This window comes from Macrobrachium nipponense, chromosome 27 (genome assembly GCF_015104395.2).
Source record: "Macrobrachium nipponense isolate FS-2020 chromosome 27, ASM1510439v2, whole genome shotgun sequence".
Lineage (NCBI taxonomy): Eukaryota > Metazoa > Arthropoda > Malacostraca > Decapoda > Palaemonidae > Macrobrachium > Macrobrachium nipponense.
The window spans coordinates 35,579,615-35,598,311 of NC_087216.1; the positions used below are offsets into that span (position 1 = coordinate 35,579,615).

The 18,697-nt window shown below is 36.4% G+C and overlaps 1 protein-coding gene across 7 annotated transcripts in view; it reads right to left on the bottom strand.

The window, feature by feature from the left end:
• Positions 1–513: 513 nt before the first annotated feature.
• Positions 514–18,697, bottom strand: part of LOC135201018 (uncharacterized) — a 115,342-nt gene continuing 97,158 nt past the window's right edge. For 3 of the 7 annotated variants that reach the window (XM_064229847.1, XM_064229842.1, XM_064229848.1), the window contains 2 exons: positions 15,185–15,201; positions 514–5,966 (listed from right to left, as the gene is read on the bottom strand). In XM_064229847.1, coding sequence (XP_064085917.1) covers positions 5,828–5,966; positions 15,185–15,201 — 156 coding nt within the window. In that variant the 3' untranslated portion in view covers positions 514–5,827. Of the gene's footprint in view, positions 5,967–15,184; positions 15,202–16,555; positions 16,625–18,697 lie in introns of all 7 variants that reach the window. The other 4 variants (XM_064229849.1, XM_064229841.1, XM_064229846.1 and 1 more) reach the window with 3 other exon arrangements.

Genomic DNA, 18,697 nt, shown 5'->3' on the forward strand with positions numbered 1-18,697 from the left:
GTAATGAAGACCCTCTGAAGCACCAAAAGAGCGACTTCAAATGATCACCATTCCGACGTATTCTTTATGAAAATCAAAATCTAAAGGATCCACTACTGTAATGGGCGATAGCCAAGTTCCTTCCATAGTTGGTAGCTGAAAATGCCGCGGTGTTTTAAAGACTTGTGTTCTTGTATCCTCCGAACAACCATTTACTCATTCGACTACTTTTCAAGGGGCTCAAATTATCAAATATAGCTGTTATTTGTTGATAAGGAATGAAATAAAGTCTCTACATATCCATTCTGTGTTGCATAAACCAGTAATAATAACAAGTACTTAATAGCAGTGTGCGCGCGTGTGTGTGTGTGCACATTTGTGTATTTCATATATAAACAAAATGGAATAAATATAGAGTATTCTCTTAAGCTAAGCATGTCATTCCAGCACCAAAATATCTGCTTACTTTTACTATAAATTTTTTAATGACTTTACAAGCTCATAACCTAGTTATAAGGATAATAAAACAGTGGGTAGCACGAAATGGTTGAATATTGTACTTGTATGCACTGGGGAGACAAACTGGCTCGACAACACTCATGTACAACGGAATCTATTTCGTCATTCTTTAGCTCAGAGTCCTCTAGTGTCTCTATGAAAACCATTTGCGATGTCTCTCATATCAGTAGTATTATTCGTTGCTTCCTTCTTTATATCCCATGCATACTGAGCAGTAGCATAGCAACTGCAAAGAAAACGAAGCGCTGGTACCTGCAACTGCAGCAGCAGACTTACATATTTCTGATAACTGGGTATTTCTACCCATAACTAATACCCACATGCTTAATATCCTCTTGCCATGGCATTTCATGGGGTCTCAAACATGACCCAAAGACTACAGCATCATGGCATTGTGGCCAGACATGTAAAACATGTGAGTCCGTCCACGGTGGGAGGATGTGGGTGTTAAGTCTGCTGGCATGATGCCATACAAGAATTGAAGTGTCTTTCATTGGTACTCTCCATTGCTTTTTATAACTCATCAGCATATCAATCCTTTCTCATTTTCTTATCATTTTCTGTCTTTTCTTCTTCCATCTCTAATTCTTTCTCTGTTTTGAACTGTACTATCCATCCCAAGTGCTAAAGTACACCATAGTCAATTTGGTCTTTCAACGTTCTATCCTGTTACATATTTTCTCTTTCACAAAATCTTGAAAAGAAACCAAGAAGAGGAGTTCATGACGCCTTCTTTTGCTCATATTCCAACTCCAAACTCAAGACTTCTAAGGGTCTTTACGAGTGAGTCTGCACAAGAGTGGAAGAGAGCGGAAGACTTTGACTCCAATTCTTAAACACTACCTAGATGCAGGAGGTCACTCATATTAATACTAATATTCTTAAATGCAGAAACAGTACTTGAGCTACTGGTCTCCCACGACCAAGGCAAGTGCCACTCCTCCTCTTTCCTCAAGGTAATTTTTAAGAATTGAAGCCCATTTGAACTGGGTAATAAGCGCATGGGGAATGGGATAGAAGGCCGTGAACTTGTATAATTCACAAATCTCCTAACCTTAAAAAACCACTTCGAACGTGCCCAAAAATCTTTGAGAAAAAAAGTATCTGCCAACCCTCCTTCATTGACTGAGTCTTGCCTATCACCACAAGCGTTTTTCATCTTGCAGTGAAGACCTTATTTTTTTTTTATTTTTAGATATAATAATATTAAAATTGTTATTGTATTCTAAGAACATGTACTACATGAAACAGACAAATAATTTCTTATATACTGCCACATGTAACATACAATTTGAGCGCCATCCAACTTTCGACGCATAGTACAATGAAGTCTCAACTAGAAGCGAGGGTGTATACAAGTTAGTCGGTACATCTGAAACATCATCTTTAGACTGACAACTAAACATTTTGGCACACTTAATACATAGCTTTTACATCTATATTTTAGGATTGTCTACAGATAAAGGGAGTATATTACACATGAAAGTATAGATAGAACCTTACACATCTAAACATGTCATATGGTCATTCATGAACACTTCACTCAGTATTTAAAAGCTGCAATGCTAATGTGATAACTTTCACCTCAAATGTTTCACCAATCTTATTAAAGGATCCAAGAAAAATTTGTCTCTACGACAAATCTTCAATGGACGCGAGATGATTTTGACAATGAGCCTAGAAAGGTTTTGCCTTTAGACGTTATGCAGCCAAAGCACCGGATGAACTGCTGATGATGCGACTGACCAACAAACCTAACACGTTGTAACGCGAAATGATCAAAAGCACGAAGCCCAGTCCTGGCACCGGCTGAGCCCATTGTACCGAAGCCACTCAAGGTTTCGTCTGAACAGATTCTGAATTTCAGGTGCACTAATCTGAGGGACACTCAGGCTTCTGGCCTCCATACGAGATCAAACCAACACATACACAGAAATTGGACTAATTTCACTTAAGCTCTTCCTTGGGTGAATTAGGGTCAAGAATGGAACCTAACATGAAATTTGAGACAATTTCGTGCATATGGCAGCACCACATATGGAAGATTTATGAGGCAGGACTTGTCCCATAGGCTTCAGGATTGTTCGAGGGCTCCATCATGCATGAAGATGAAAGAGGCATAAAGGAGACCTCGACCCTTCCACGGATATCCTATGTTACTATTTGACCTCGCCACCTTACCCTGTATGTAGGAGACATTTGTTAAAGGACCTTACTGCTATTCCTAGGAAGTTCCCAGAGCTGGTAAATGTCTTTTAAGAGCAGTCTCCTTTGTCCTCTTTAACTTAGGCAGTTTTCTTGTTCTTCCTCACTCAACTAAACGTTCTAACTAACTCATTCTTCTGGGATTAACACATCTGATAAACAATCGCTCTCGAAACTAAATTCAAAAAGTGCTGTGTAGTTCTATTATTTCTTCTGGAACACCTTCCTTAATGAATTGACTTTATTTTCTTTGAAATCATCATTTGGAGCTGGAACACTGTATTTGGTCCATTTGCTAGCCAATAGAAGACTGCGGCGCAAATTCTGAAATAGACCTTGAAACTGGTGCCTTTTCTTGTGACTATCAGCAGGTACTACAAAGTTGAATAAAAAATGATTATGTATTTGAGGCAGTCTATTTGTGTAATACGATGACTACAATCGTCTACAGGTACTAGAATGAAATTTCTATTCAATAAAAGATCAGGAGGAACAGCTAAAATAATTTGTTCCTTATTGCTTGAAGCTAACAGGGTTACCAAGTATGGAAAAAAATGACTTAGTTTGCAGTGCTATTTTTGGGGAGGGGAGGAAAAGGAGTGTGTTTATTCTTTAATTGTTCAAGTGATAGCCCCAGTTCTACTTCAGAAAACAAACTACAATCTTCCTCTAGATCTAAAAAAAAAAAAAAAAAAAAAAAAGTCTAATGCCTTTTTTTTAAGAAGACCCACACATTTATTATGTAAAAAGACTCCTGGATAAAATATCTAGTTGGTCACCCGCGAAAGAGAAAGGAGGACACGAAGGACGAGGGACGTGACACTTGGTTTGCTGTCGTCTTTTTAGGAGAAATTTTCAATGTCACATTGATTGAACACCATCATGTCCCACTTCCTTCAGACGCCACCACTGGTAGCATCAATTATTGGGGGGTGGGGGATGTATCTTTGAAAAGTCTTTGTAAAAGTGATTATGAACTATATAAATTACTTGGTCAATCTTCCAGGGATAAAACTTTGAAAGTGAAGTTCAAATTCATAAAGATGGAAATCAAAGCGTAATGGAATTACTCTGAATTAATGGAAACACTTTGACATATCTACTTTTAGATAAACTTGAAGAGTATTATTTGTGAAAATGGTCTTTACTGTTGTCATCCTGTCAATTTGATAGTGTTAAATACTATTTTTCGAAAGAAAATTAAAAGACAAACAATTTTTCCATTCAAATATGATCCAAAGCACGACTCTCTCAGAATAGACAAATGGTTCAATGCTATCTGGAAGCATTTAATCTGAAGGATGACGTATTCAATTAAGGAAGGAATTACTTCCTTAATTAATGTTCAACATTTCATTTGTTTGAGTTTTCTGGGTGGGTGCTGACTGTAGTTTCCCAAAAATGCCCATTCCTCTCAGCACCCCGCCATCTAAAATAAAAATGAAGCGCGAGGAATGGGGATTCATCATGAATAAAAAGAATGATGAAAAACTTATGATGTTTAGAAATAATATCCCAGCTATATCTGTTTAATGCATAACAGCCTTTATCATCTTCAGAAGGGTACCTACGGATTTTCTGTTTTCCATCTGAAACAACTAAAAAGAAGATAGTGAAACTCTCAAATGATTTCAATTCACAAGACTGATTTCTGTACCCTGTAGGTGATCAAATCCCCATTCTATAAAGCAAAGTCAACAGCAGTTGGATGTAAATAAAATCTCTTTTGACTATAGTACTCATTGCAGCCAGACTATGTTTTATCTATCATTATCACCTACTTGAATACTTTTACAAACTAATGATTAACTAATAAATATGAACAAAAAAATCCTTTCCTAATAAGTGTAGTCTATTCAGTTTTCTAAGGTGGCTTTCTTTTCTTTTCATTTCATTTCATTTCACTCCGGTCTGGAAGAATTTAATGACTCGAAGTGAAAGAAGTTTCCCTCTTTTGGTCTTGTGATTTGGCACACCTAACGAACTAATAATCTACATCTATGATTATCATCCAATTGATGTTTTCCCTAGTTTTCTAATAAACTGCCAAAACGCTCCACGATATTAAGTCAAGTCAGGGAAACATAAGACATTCCTTTTTTTGTAGCGTCACTCTTTCAATCTGCCTAGTTAGAGATTTGGTAATCCCCGGCAGATTGATTTCTTATATTCAACAAATATATTGACCGCAAGAAATAGTCTGCAATCGTTTTGAATAACTGAATAAGAACATTTTAATAAAATTTGTTCAGTTAATTTTACAGATCGGTAGACAAGTATGACCATAAAATCAATGCTAATGTTGATCCGGTTAAGATAATGGGAAATTCGCCATTTCGGTGTGTCAGCAAATAACAATGGAAAAAGTTAGAAATTGCTAGTAAATGTTAACATTGAAAGAATTTCAAATACATAGTACTGGACTAAGAAGTTGATTATTTATGAGACGGGAGGGGCTTTGTTAGTTCTCGAAAGTTACAAGGAAAATTGAGTTGAAGCCCTCAGGGGAAAATGTGCCCCATCTCATTACTGACTAATTTTACCTTTGGAAAAATAGGTAGTATATATGCAAGGTTAGATTTGGTATATATACCACAAAATATATGACCAGGTACTCGCGCTAGGAGCTTGTTAAAACCCCTAGGAAATCACTTGTAGCAAATCATTACCTTGTTCAGTATATTTAAAAAAAAGGGGTGGTGTACTCTACTAGAATTTTTTATCCTTTCACTAGATTTTTTACTCCTGTGATAATATGAATTTAGACACTTTGCATCATCATTAAAAGGGATTTGAATAGTTAGTCCAATGTTCAATTTTATGCTTATTTGAATCGACTGATGTTCTGCTTATTCATCATTTCTTCCCTGAACAAAACCAGGATTTCGAAGGATTTCGTTATGAAGTACAATATGGAAATTTCTTTTTGAGCCTTTTGCATTTATTCAAAGTGAACTTCGGTTGAATTCCCAAACTGTTTAATCACCAATGCATTTGTGCTATCTTTTTCGGCATCCAATTCTCATTCGACTATGAATTCTCCCAAGACTGCGAAATAGTTCTTGTTATTCTCTTATATCCACTGAAATCCTTTTGTTGTTGATCCTTTCCTCTTCTTACACAATTAGCCTTGCCTTGGATTCCTCTTGCTCCTCCTGCTCCTCTTCGTCTTCGTCTTCTTCTTGAAATACGTCATCACTTGAGGTGCCCAAGGTAGATGTAGTGTGGGAAGAGCCCACACCTCCAAGCTCCAACACCGAGTGCTGCCATGGTATAAGCAAAAGAGTAAGACAAACGTGTGGGTGCCAACAGTTGTACTTGATGGCCTTAGTCAGTTTATACTCATTTGGTGTCAACCGTCTCCCAGTTCTGTGAGACATCTCCATTAGTGCTAGTAAAGAAGCATTCATTATTAACATGAGTATAAAGTGATGTTGGTGAATCAGGTATAACTGCAACCGACTGAACATGAAACATCCTTCAAACACAAATGCCTCTGATGCTACAATGAACAAGAACATTGCACTGATAGTCTGAAATACTGAAGGTACTGTTTTGTGACTCATCAAAACTACCATTAGATTAAATCATCGCAAATTAACAAATTTGTCTTTGAATGTTAAATTTATGAGCTAGGTATAAAAGTTTATCTAGATACTAAAATGCTTTTGAATACTATTTTCAAAGGCTTTTTTTTGCTTATAAAAGTTACTATAAAAAGAGCTGCATTTTAGAGAGTAAATGGTGATAATAGTGAGACAGATAATAAAAAATCATTTATTGTTATGTGTTCTAAGTTTGATGAAAAGTAAAACCACTATAAACTTGCCTTATAGAAAAAGTAGTGAAAAAAATGAAACTACCATAGAAGAAGAGAGAGGAACAGAAGGCAAAAAGCACAAAAATATCATATTATAAAATACTACTGAATGCTTTTACTCACCAAGCACAAGCTCTTAGTATGTCAAGAGAATAATTCAGCACCTAGTAGCCAATAACAGACTAAACATTCTATGAAAAGCAGATACACCTACAAGGGAGATTGCATGCTTTGTATTTTTAATGAAAGGGTTGCCATTTGTCATAATTACTGTAACAGGTCGTTGCATTTTGTAGAATTTGACCATATTTTCTCTATTTTCCTGAAAGAAGAGACGATGATTCCTGAGAGAGCTATAAGCACTATTTCAAAGGAGCTGACAGGGTCCAAAAGCAAATGTCTGAGTACAAGCAACCATGAGGGCAAAATGATCCATTCTTTTCTTTTTATCAAATAAAAAGAAAAGACAAAATATCATCGCAATAGAAGCTGGAGCTTATGAGCATTTACCTTTCTATCTATGCCTAAGATGAGTCATTTTTTCTAATTCCAAAATAAGACAATGTGTGATAATGAACTTGAATTGTTCCAACGAATCATCCCAGCTCTGGAGTTGTAATTGTTAACTACAACAAATATGACAAGTCATTTCTGTCTCAGCGACTATAGTCGATTCACATAAGGTAGATTCTTGTGCCTACTAGACGTTTGTTTGGCGGCCTCTGATTGGCTGGTACCGGGAGGTAGGCCGCTCACTCTGTCATATTTTCGTTTGTAGCTTAGAAAACTAGCAATATGTTTATATTTCTTCAATTTTCTCACGTTTTGCAAAAGATAGGGAAGTTTAGGTCATACCAAAGGATTCGGTATTAAATGTACAACTAAATGATCTTTTCCTGAAATCAATAAGATAAAACACAAAGGAATTACGAGTAAAAGTGAAGTGAAAAACATTTCATTCTTTATGCCTGTTTTTATTTATTGTCGGATTTTGCATAATTTATGCAATCAAGAGAAAATAAAATCTTGTGTTTTTAAACATGAAAATCACCCTGAATACGCTGGTGCTTTCAGATTTTAGATGTGTGTAATATGTAAAGAGAAAATGAAGAATATGTCTGAAAATGTTGCATCTTTACTTGACTCAGCCTGAAAGGAAGTCAATCTTTCTTAATTCTTTGTTGTTTATTACTTCACTGAGATTATTATTTCATATCACTCAAAAATATTTCTGATATCTCTTTGGTTTGAAAATATATTCATAAAATAAAATCAGAAACAATATTCAGAAACAACCTGACTAAAAGCTTAGGCTGAGTTGAAGCATGCGAAATCTATCCACAGAGTTCAACTTCTTTGCGGGATTGAATTCCCCGCGGCCCATCTAGATCTGAGCTAACGATACCAGATGCATCCATCTGATTGCTATTATTTTTTTCGTTATCAGATATGTCCAGACATACTATATGAAGTTGGATTGAAAATGTTCGGCAGTCATAATAGGATTTCTGTATATTTAATTACAGAATATGTAATGATAATATGCAAAATATTGTCGAAACTGCAACCCTTATATCGCTAATTGGCAACTCAAATCTCTTGCTGAGACGAACACGCAACGGCGCCTTGCAGCTCCCATTCTCTCGGCAATACCGTTAAACTTGAATCATTTACGGATGCAACATAATAAGACATATTCTTCATCTTCTCTTCGCATATTACACACATCTAAAATCTGAAAGCACCAGCGTATTCAGGGTGTATTTGTTGTATGAAAAAACAAGTTTTATTTGATCTTCGTGGCGTTAATGATGCAAAATCCGATGATAAGTAAAAACAGGTATAAAGAATTAAATGCTTCCCTCTTCACTTTTACTCGTTGCAATTCCTTTATGTTTTATCTTATTGATTACAGGAACAGATGACTTAGTGCACAATTAATACCAAATCCTGTGGTATGACCTAATCTTTCCTATCTTGAGCAAAGCGTGAGATAATTGAAGAAATATAAACATATTGCTAGTTTTCTAAGCCACAGACGACAATAATGACTGAGCGAGCGGCCTACCTCCCGTTACCAGCCAATCAGAAGCCGCCAAACAAACGTCTTGTAGGCACAAGAATCTACCTTAAATGAATCGACTATAGTTCATTTGATAATGAACTTAAGATAGTAAATACTGCAGATTTAGAGTGATAAAGTATTTCTAAAAGTTTATTTCTCTCCAATAACTTGCACGTGATTAGTCAAACAATGGAATAGATATACTTTACATTAAATAAGCTAAATGCACTCGATATTACAAGGTGACGGCATTATGATGAATAAAATGAAAAATTCAATTATTCAATTGAATTGAAAAAAAAGAAGTATATGGTACACAAAAACATCAACACCAGACATTCACTTTTACGATATGATAATAGGAATTAGTTACTCGAACCACATAATATATCTACATAGATGTTTAATGAATGGTTTTCTCATGTACCCAACTTATAGGATTTAAAGTCAGTCATAAACGTGTTTTTACAGGAAAGATAAAACTTATATGTGAAAAATGGACTGCCATAATATTTTGGTACTCATCCTTAGCTTAAAGAGGAAATCTAAAGTCTGTCATATGAAGATTTATTCTGAAAAATGAAGGAAGCGCCAAAACGTACTGGTTCACATCCTTCCCATAAATGGATGGACGTAAAATAAGTTATCAAAGGCTTCATGAATACTGGAGTTTTGTTTTTAACTTTTCCCAAGATACCGATGTAGTTAAATTCACTTGTACGAACTAATGGCAATATGACAACTTAAGATGAATGACCATAATAAGTTCGGCAAAATTCTGTAACTAGCTAAGTTTCCACGAAAACTGAGGTTTCTAAAATCATAACAGACTTTTTTTCTGTTTAAATTCATCACATTACAATAGCCTAAATGTGTATCAGCTCCATTTCAAGACACACACCAGGGCTCAAGGGCCCCCCTACTAGCAGAATATCATTCGATATGACTGGTAACCTTACTGCAAGAGATATGGAGTCAACAGCGGTAATTTTATTTGTAAGTGATGGGTTTGTACCAGAAAAATAGATTTGTTTTTAAATATTGTATTTGTGCATGCTGGTAGATCAAAACAATAAAAACAAGTGTCTTCCTCCCCTTTCATTGGCCTTACAGAAGTTGGTGTTCCTCATTCCCAACTTAAAAAGGCAGAGAGGAAAGTAAACTAATGGACCGGGATGAGGCTTTGTGGGACTTGCCTGTGTCTTAGTTCCAAGCCTGCTACATTAGACAGGCCACTTCTATTCCAATTCTTTGTTTGAAAGATTTAGTTGGACAGGGAAAGAAATTAATTTATAAGTTAGGCCGAGGCAAAACGATTAAAAACACTGGGCCGAACTAGTATTAAGTCCACTGCGGGAGGTATGAAGAACTTTGGCAGATAAAGCTAAGCTCATTTAAAGAACACAGCTCAACATCCCTACTTTCAAGAAATTCTCTACCAATGGGATGGTGACTGTGAGTGGATCAAGGTATCTTCTACTATACCAGCTATATTGACAGTCCATTTGGACTATTAAAATCTCACTGCTTACGTTTTTGTCAGAAACTTGGAACAAAAAGTCTGTCTTAATGAAGATTTGTTTGATAACCTCCAATCATGAAGAATGAACAGGTTATGGCTTTATGGTACTCTGAAAGGTAAGCTCATAAAACAGCTTTCTTCAGCCCACAAGTATTAGCAGAAGGTTCACCAGAAGGTCAAAAAGTCACCTGAACATTAATGAACTGAAGGAGAATGTCCAAAACTAGCCTGATCAAGGTGGAAAGGCAAAAACATCCAAACTGCCCTAAGAAACCATGAAAGCATTGCTTTCCCATGCTATCTGGTCTGGCAGGAATCCCCAGTAGTCTGGAAGCTTGTGTAAAAAATAGAGGTAAAAGAGTTACTGAAGGTGTAACCCACAACTTTTCTAGTATGACACAGACCTCTCGGTGCAGAGATCACTCAGCAGGAAGAACCTTACATTCTCTCCTCAATGTGTCAACCACCACAAACCCTCTCTGGGATAAAAATGGAGATTCACAAATTAGAGCGTTTATCAAGTGGCATATTGTTGGAGACTAGGTCTTACCTACATTTTCCTGGTAAGATAGCATAGGTCTTATGAAAGACTGAAGAGCAGTATAGACACTTTCATGTTTAGGACACTGACGTGCATTTCCCCGCATTCTTGGGACCAAGCAACCCTCCTTTGATATGCCTGTGATCCCTACAGGAGGTAAGAGAAGGACCCCTTTTCTCAAGTTCTGTTCGCCTAGCTACCAATTAAGGTTTGCCAGGAATTCTGTGGGAGGATGACCATAAAAATTGTCTGGCTGATTCATGGCAGACCATTGTCTGTTTAGCTTCAGCTGCAAAGATCTCTACCTGAAATGGGCACAAGGTACCAACTTCTCCAGTGAATTTAATAGACCTTGCAACTTTAGCCCAACTTTGCAGGAGGGCATAGATTACAGACACTCATTCGTGAGTACTCGACGTCTTTGTATTCTCTCCACTGTAGGACGGATGAGAAAAGTTGCTATGTATAAATTCAAGCTAATGACATACATCTACTGGTGCACATCATATGATTATCCTAATTTTGTGCCATGATATTTGAACGAATCTTGCAGGAAAATGTTCCCATCACTTGAATGGGCCATAAATGACAACACTCTCACCTCATCTCAGGATACAGGAAGAAAAGTCGGACTTGAGATTTCATTGAGAAATGTACTTCCTCTCCCCATCCCAGAACATCTTGTATATATATTTGTCCATAACTATACTCAGGGATTGCTGTTGGATCTAGTTCTTATTTTTTAAATGTGAGCTATAATTGTAATTTTGCAAAAGAAGGTAAAAAAATATTAGACAGAGCATGTATAACTCGTTAAAATTAGCATATTTTTATGAATGTCTTGGGAAAGAGGCCTCGAAAAGGGTTTGGAATATTTACTTCAACTCACTGAGGAAGATACAGAAATTATTTTAGAAGCTTGTTTCTTCTACCATGGGCATCTACATATCAACTTTCCAGTGATTTTTTTTAAATTGGCCAAAGTTAAAGTCCGCCTAGTCTTGGGGTATTGTTAATGTATATTTAGCCCGGCCTGTAAGGGATAATGAGACTGGGACCAAAATCTCCAAATGATAACATAGGTTGATGAGGTAACCAAGGTGTCCCATTTAACTCTGTATAAGGGTGTCATCACCAACCAGACATCAAGTGAGCTAGGCAACATAATGCCCTTACTGTGCACCAACACATCCAGACTATCGCAGGAGTAAAAACTTGAGGAGTCGTTTGTTGCTAACTTGAAACAGGAATGATTCCAAGGGTTGAAGTCAGTGATGGGTCTACAACCTTCCCTATCACTCCCACATCCAATATCAACATCAGTTCACTACTCATAGCAAGTTTCTTGAATACATCTTAAAAGTTAATAAAGGAATTGTCACCAGCAATGCCATCTGTGAAGAAACATTCTTGACTAAGGTCCTAATGCCAGGAGGGGTCTGGCAAGCATGTGTAAAGCATAACCATTTACAAATTAATCTCTAGTTAGAATCAAGAAGAAGATATATGGGCATGTTACAGGTTAGCAAGCCCCAACTTCAAAATTCAGTCTTCAACACTGCATCTTCTCTTCTACTCCAGGAAGAACAGCATCCACTAATAATACCTCTGGCAGCTCAAAGCTCAACGATGGTTCCTCAAACTTAAAACCAGCCGAATCTCATAGAGGGAGGCTTCATTCTGGAAAGAAACACCTGCTGTTCTTTCAGGAGTGGAACCCATGACTCCAACTTCAAAGTAGTCCAGTCTACACCAGGTAATATAACACGGCCCATGTATCACTACAGTCAAGCAGTTAGGACATTATGGTGTGACAGGACCAGTAAAAGTGCTTTCTTTTCAAGTCTAGTTAAGCATGCATGGTGGGAATGGAATGTGTCACAGGGTGTAGGCACAGTGAGTGAATGAAAGGGTATTCAAGATTAGATGTGCACACACCAGTCCATTTATGACATCCACCTCATTGACAGGAACAACAGGTATGCCAGTGCACATAGTTATATTGATTTCACCATAGCATATCAAAGGGTGAGAAGCTAAGGCATAGGAGTACATTGTAGCTTGTATGTATTCCATAACAGAAATACAAGTGTGAGATCCATAAGATTGATCACATCCACACATGAAAAGGCAGTACAACTAGATGAGGAAGAAAAAATCGGGACTGATTCATGGACTTTGATACTTCGAGTGATGATACAAAAGGATTATTTTCAAAAGAGAAGTCCTGTGCGTTATCAGGGCAGAACCTACTGCGGTGTATCAAAACTGCTAAATCTTGTTGAGCTAGCTGGTGAGGGGTCGTGAATGTGTGCTGCCTGAGTTATACTGAGTTACGTAAATGACTACTCTGAGACGTCATCCCTGAAAGAACTATCATTTTTAGTCTTTGATGCATGAAGAGTCATGGAACTTGACAGAAGAAAGGTGTTCATGCATTTTTAAAGCAATTCAGTGTCATGTTCTTGAGACACCATCTGTAGACAACATCCTAATGAGAAGCAGGCCACTAAAGCTTTTCTCATGGTAATGTAACAATCTGAGGGGATATAAAAGTTGAAAGAATGATTCTCATTGAGTCATATGTGCTAAAAATGGTATCACGGCAATTACCCAAACTACTGGCAAAAAATGGTCATGAGTAAAGTCACTGATGCAAAGATTGTGTTCAATCCTGGCATCAAAGATTGATGACTTGAATTGGACAAAGTGTGTGATTTCACACTGATTGAAAAGCCTAATACACCACCTGGAGACCAAGATCTACTACCATGACGATCGTGTCGCTGCAATTTCTACCCATAGAAGGGGGAGAAAAATCGTCAGGAATGTTCTTAACTCCTTCTGCTTAAGTAAAGACAAAAAAAAAAAAAAAAAAAAAAAAAAAAAACCATGCCCAGCCTCCCTATCCTAAGGCTTTTGGAGCCCTGTGAGGATCAAATGCAGAATATCTTGATAAGGCTGTAGAAATGGGTGAAGCAGATGGGAGCCAACAACAAATCATAAAATTCACATGTCAAGTCAGGGTTATGTAACTGGCTCCTACAAGTGTTAGGCAGTAAATGGGGCCTTTCTCTACACTTAACATTAAATTACAGCAAAGTCTATCAGTTTTGCCAATACATCTACACTGACCCATGATGACTGATAAATAAATGAGCTGTCTTGTCAAAATCTTATCGTGGTAATACCAAGCTAAGCAAGATTTTTTTTTGAAAATATTTTGTACAATCTGATATTTAACAATTAGTCAGAAAAGTAAACAAAGGTAGGCGACCCAAAAACAAGTAAACGAAAACCTAGAAACTAGAATGACATTTGTTAAGGTAAAAAAAACTGAAAACAAGACAAAATACAAAAAGCAATATATTGAAATGATCCGTCACATAAAATGCAATACGTATACTGAAATAAAGTCGAATAAAACAAAAATACTGAAATAAGCAAAATTGTAGCCTCAGAAAACCTTTTCTAGGCAAAAATTGTATTTCAAATGCCCATTTCAGTACTTTTGAGAATGCCAAACCAAAATTGTCATAGCGAGCAAAACATGACATTAACGCCAATGAACCTTATGAAAAAAAAAACGATTGATAGATAAAGGGAAAAAAATGACGATATAAAAACAAAATTAGCAATTTAAAAGCGTGAACTGACTGGGTTCCAGGGATTTAAATCAAAAGAGCTGTTTAAAATGGCATACACTCATGGAATGACATTTTTCTGCCCACAGGGGGCTTTTGGAGCATAGGTCGAGTTCTCCTCTCTGAGTGCTCCTCGAAATGGAGCCGAGACACTTGGCTATCGTAAAGTATTGGCTGTTTGTAGCAAAACAAATCCATCTGTGACAACAGTGAATTCAGATGAAAAAAACATAAAACTGAAACTGGTTCTTCCTTATAAAATACAAATTTATCTTTGGTGCATGGAATAACCAATTCAGGACATTTATGACTGAATTATTTGCCACATGCATGGGAATGTACCTGTAATGTTTTGACTTTTAGAGCAATTACATTGTTTAAAAATTAGTATTGATGAGAGGGTAATAAAAACATTTCAGATAAAAAATACGTTTCCGATTGAGAGAGAGAGAGAGAGAGAGAGAGAGAGAGAGAGAGAGAGAGAGAGAGAGAGAGAGAGACTGGACCCTGTTCCAAAAGCTCCAACTAGTTTTTAATATGATTTGATTGTATATGCAGAATTGTTACAGTGTCATGTCAAAGAATACATTTGTCTGGTATCAAAATGCCTCATGAACTACCACTACAAGCTCTCCTTTATCCTCTTTCCCCACCGTTTTAATACCAGCACAAAAAGCAATCCTTATGATAAACAGAACTTGCACGTAATGACATGGATCCATTAACAACAAATCAGTAGCTTGCAATTTCTTTTTTGCATGAAACTATAAATAATTTTTCAACGGAGTTGATGTAAACTGAAAACTATAGTCAGCCCCACAGTACAAAACATAGGTTAACAAAAGAAAAGCGGACATTAAAATTTTTTTCTAAATCTAACTGCACTCACTTAGTTTGGATTTCAGCCTTGAGAAAGGAGTAATAATAACATTAAAATCTGAGGATGGGACAGAACATAAAAGTCTTTTAATTTATGCTAAATTTTGTATAAAATTCAACGAAGATTTATGTCTGGATCTGAGGCCAAGTAAACTTGGAAAAATGAGAAATGAATTATCTCCGAGTCCAGTTCAACAAAATGTTTAAAAGATAACAAAGGAATACTTTTTGTGGTAAGTGTAAAGTTGGGTAAAGGACAAAGGGACTTTTACGGCAAAATCCTCTGTAGATCTGCAAGAACTATGAAGGATTAGATTCAGGGAATAAATTCAGTGCAAAGTTTGAATAATAACTATGGAGCACAGTGCATGCTTAATTCATTGTAATGTTGGAAAAATGACAAAGTTACAATGTGTAGAATGTAATGTGTACAGTTGGAAAAGTAATGACAACGCCAAGTTAGAAAAATCAAAGGAGTAGTCGATGTTAAAAATGCCATATGAGTAATGTAAAATTTAGTCAAGTGTAAGTTTCTAACTGAACACAAACAGCAAATATCTAAGCTAACTTCCATTGTGATTCCAGTAAATGTGTAATACTAACAACCGAGAATTACATGTCAAATTTTTGAAATGATTTATCGAGTAATTCATTGTGAGGCATATAATAATTTTAGATAAATCCTCTTATGCTGCAGTGTCAAAAAACCCTAAAACTTTGATTTGCAAGCCTAGTGCAACAATCATCAAAATAAGGCCCGAGACACTTTTGAAGGATTTGACAGGGAATGTGCAAAGGAACGTTTCGCCATGTTGGAAAACCAAAAAAGGGCAATTCCAAAATCGATGGAAATAAGCTGGTATTACGAAAAATGCCGACTAGGTGGTTCATTAAAACAATCAAGGACATAATCTAACTTACAAATAAAAGAATTTCAACACCTAACATAATCCTGAATGATGTTACATAAAAACCTAAAGCCATCGAATACTAACTTCGAAAGGGGTTCAGTGTCAAAACTATTGCATCCATTAGTATGCAACAGATTCAATAGTGATTATTAAGACTGAAAGACTGACTTCGCTTCTTGGGTATCATCCTACCAAGTTCTGTTTAACCTATGCACCACTAAAAGCCTAAAATATTTCTTCAATAAATGCAAAATACCTGTTTCTACTGACACGTACCCAACAACAAGAATAATAAAAATAACAAAATATGTTTGTCAACGAAAAAGAACTGTTAGGTTTAGAAGGAGTTTTGGAAGACTGAAGCATTTGAAGTGGTGGTTGGAGGGAAAATCCATGTGTGAAAAGAACATCTGAGGGTCACAAGAGGGTGGACATTGTGGGTGGGCACATGAGGACATGTAGGGTCGCACCTGCTATGAGGCATCCTTGGTACGGGTGGTTGAGGGCCTCTGTTTGCGCGGCGAGCTGGGCGCCAGACCCTGCCACATGCACACCATAATCCGCCATAGGAAGCAAGTGTTATATGCTCTATAGCTAATGTATATTCAATGTCTTTCAAGGCAGCAAAGTCTAGTTCCATCTCATTTTTGCTCTAGCCAAGAGTTGCAAGTTTCATGTGAAAATATAGCAGAAGTTAAAAAGAATGAGCTTTGAGCTTCAATCGAAATGAATGATGACATTTATTGCCCAGCTTTTATATACAAGAAAAGCAGTATTATTCTGGGTCCATTTCAAATTAATGGATGAGGAATATCTAAGGAGAGAGTGTTACTTTGAAGAGCAAAGAGGATTCGCCTATTTCCCAAAAGGAACTCACGTCTCGTAAGTATTCATTGCGCTTCAACCCAACTTCATTAAAAGTTATTGACATTTTTCCTTCTTTATATGAGAAAAGGAATGCTTGGTCTATCAAAATGAACACTTTAAAAGAATTTTGATTCCATGGTCTGAGACTTCTTACAATAACTGCCGACTTCATTCTCTGATGGTGCCCATGTTGCTTAAAAAATGTAAGGTTTTGACGAGACTTTGATCGTCAGGCCCGATACTAGGAGCAATAATCCTGGGAAAATACATTGTCAATAACCTTTGAGCATCTCTAGCTCAGCATAAGTTTATGAAAAAAGGAACAAGAAACTTCAATGCAGCTGAAACAAGAACATTTTTGCTTTGTTTTCAGGATAGAGTAGGATATCCATACAACAAAATCCTTGATTCATGAAAAGCACATTAAAGTTAAAAGTGAAAATTTCTTTCTGCATCAATCTTACTCTGAAAGAATGGCAATAACTAAGAATCGTCTTCAGTAATTATAGACTCATTATCATAGACCAACTATTATTGACGAAGTTTAGAATAAATCTACGCTTATGTGAAAGGACAGGTAAGTACGTTCATCTACAGAAAAGAAAATTCTTCCTATTGAAAAACAAAATCTTTTAAGTAAATGTACTAAACGATGATTCCAAATGGCCCTCTAGATTTTTGTTTCTGGTAAAACATTGTAATCCCTTTGGCTCTAAAGTGAAACATCCCTCCGAAGATGTAAATTTTAAATTCCGTGTCAAGATCAGCAAGATATGCTATTCCTTGCACCTGGAAAACCATTATTTTGAAATAGTTAAGCAAGGGACTGGAATGCTCGATTTTCTTAACAATTTGTAATTAGCAGTTTAAGGGGTTTAATTAAGTTAGATCAATTTCTTGCACGTGTTCAGCTAGAGCAAAACCTTCTTGCTGCCATCAAAGACACACAAAGACTGATAATTAAGCGTAGTAAAAGACTTAGCCAAATAAAAAGAGAATAAGTCTGAACTCGTCTCTTCCAAATTGATTGTCCTCATTTTGTTAAGAGTTTCTATGTAGTCTGACTTTATGCGAACCTTTAACACTTATAATAAAATACATAGACGCCAATAAATGATTATTGCGACAAACGCGTTATGCCAAGAAATCTGCTGGATTCTCGTTAATATTTCACAGAACAACAAATGAAGATTTGGCCACAATATACTCCCCTTTTAGAACTAGATTTTACAGACTGTAAAAGTAACTGATCAGGAACTGAACAAGTAGTAAGAAACTTTTAAATGTATTTATATTATGTAAATTCTAGAATGACTCAATCAAAGCAAATGCCTCTCCTCACCGAGACTCAGATGTACCTTCTTACAGCCTTCAAATAATCATTGTACATCAAAACTCAAACTGATTTAAGTACTGTAATATGCGTGGTTCTACTTTGTGTACAAGCAATCAGTAATCATCAAAAATGCTCCGATAAAGTACCGTTGCATTTACCATTGTTCTAATTTTGCTACTATTGTATACTAAGAAGTGTCAAAATATGACCAAAGCAGCCAAAAAGCAACATTTCAACATCCTTCTAAAAAGAAGTGATAGAAGGAACACATATCGAAACTCATAGTGAAAAGTACATTGGAGGTCGGAATTTTTTTCACCTGCATTATTGTGAACAAGATACCGGAAGTGGTGGTTGGCAGGTACAACAAGAGTAATATGTACCTATATAAACTGTCAAGGATCCAGGT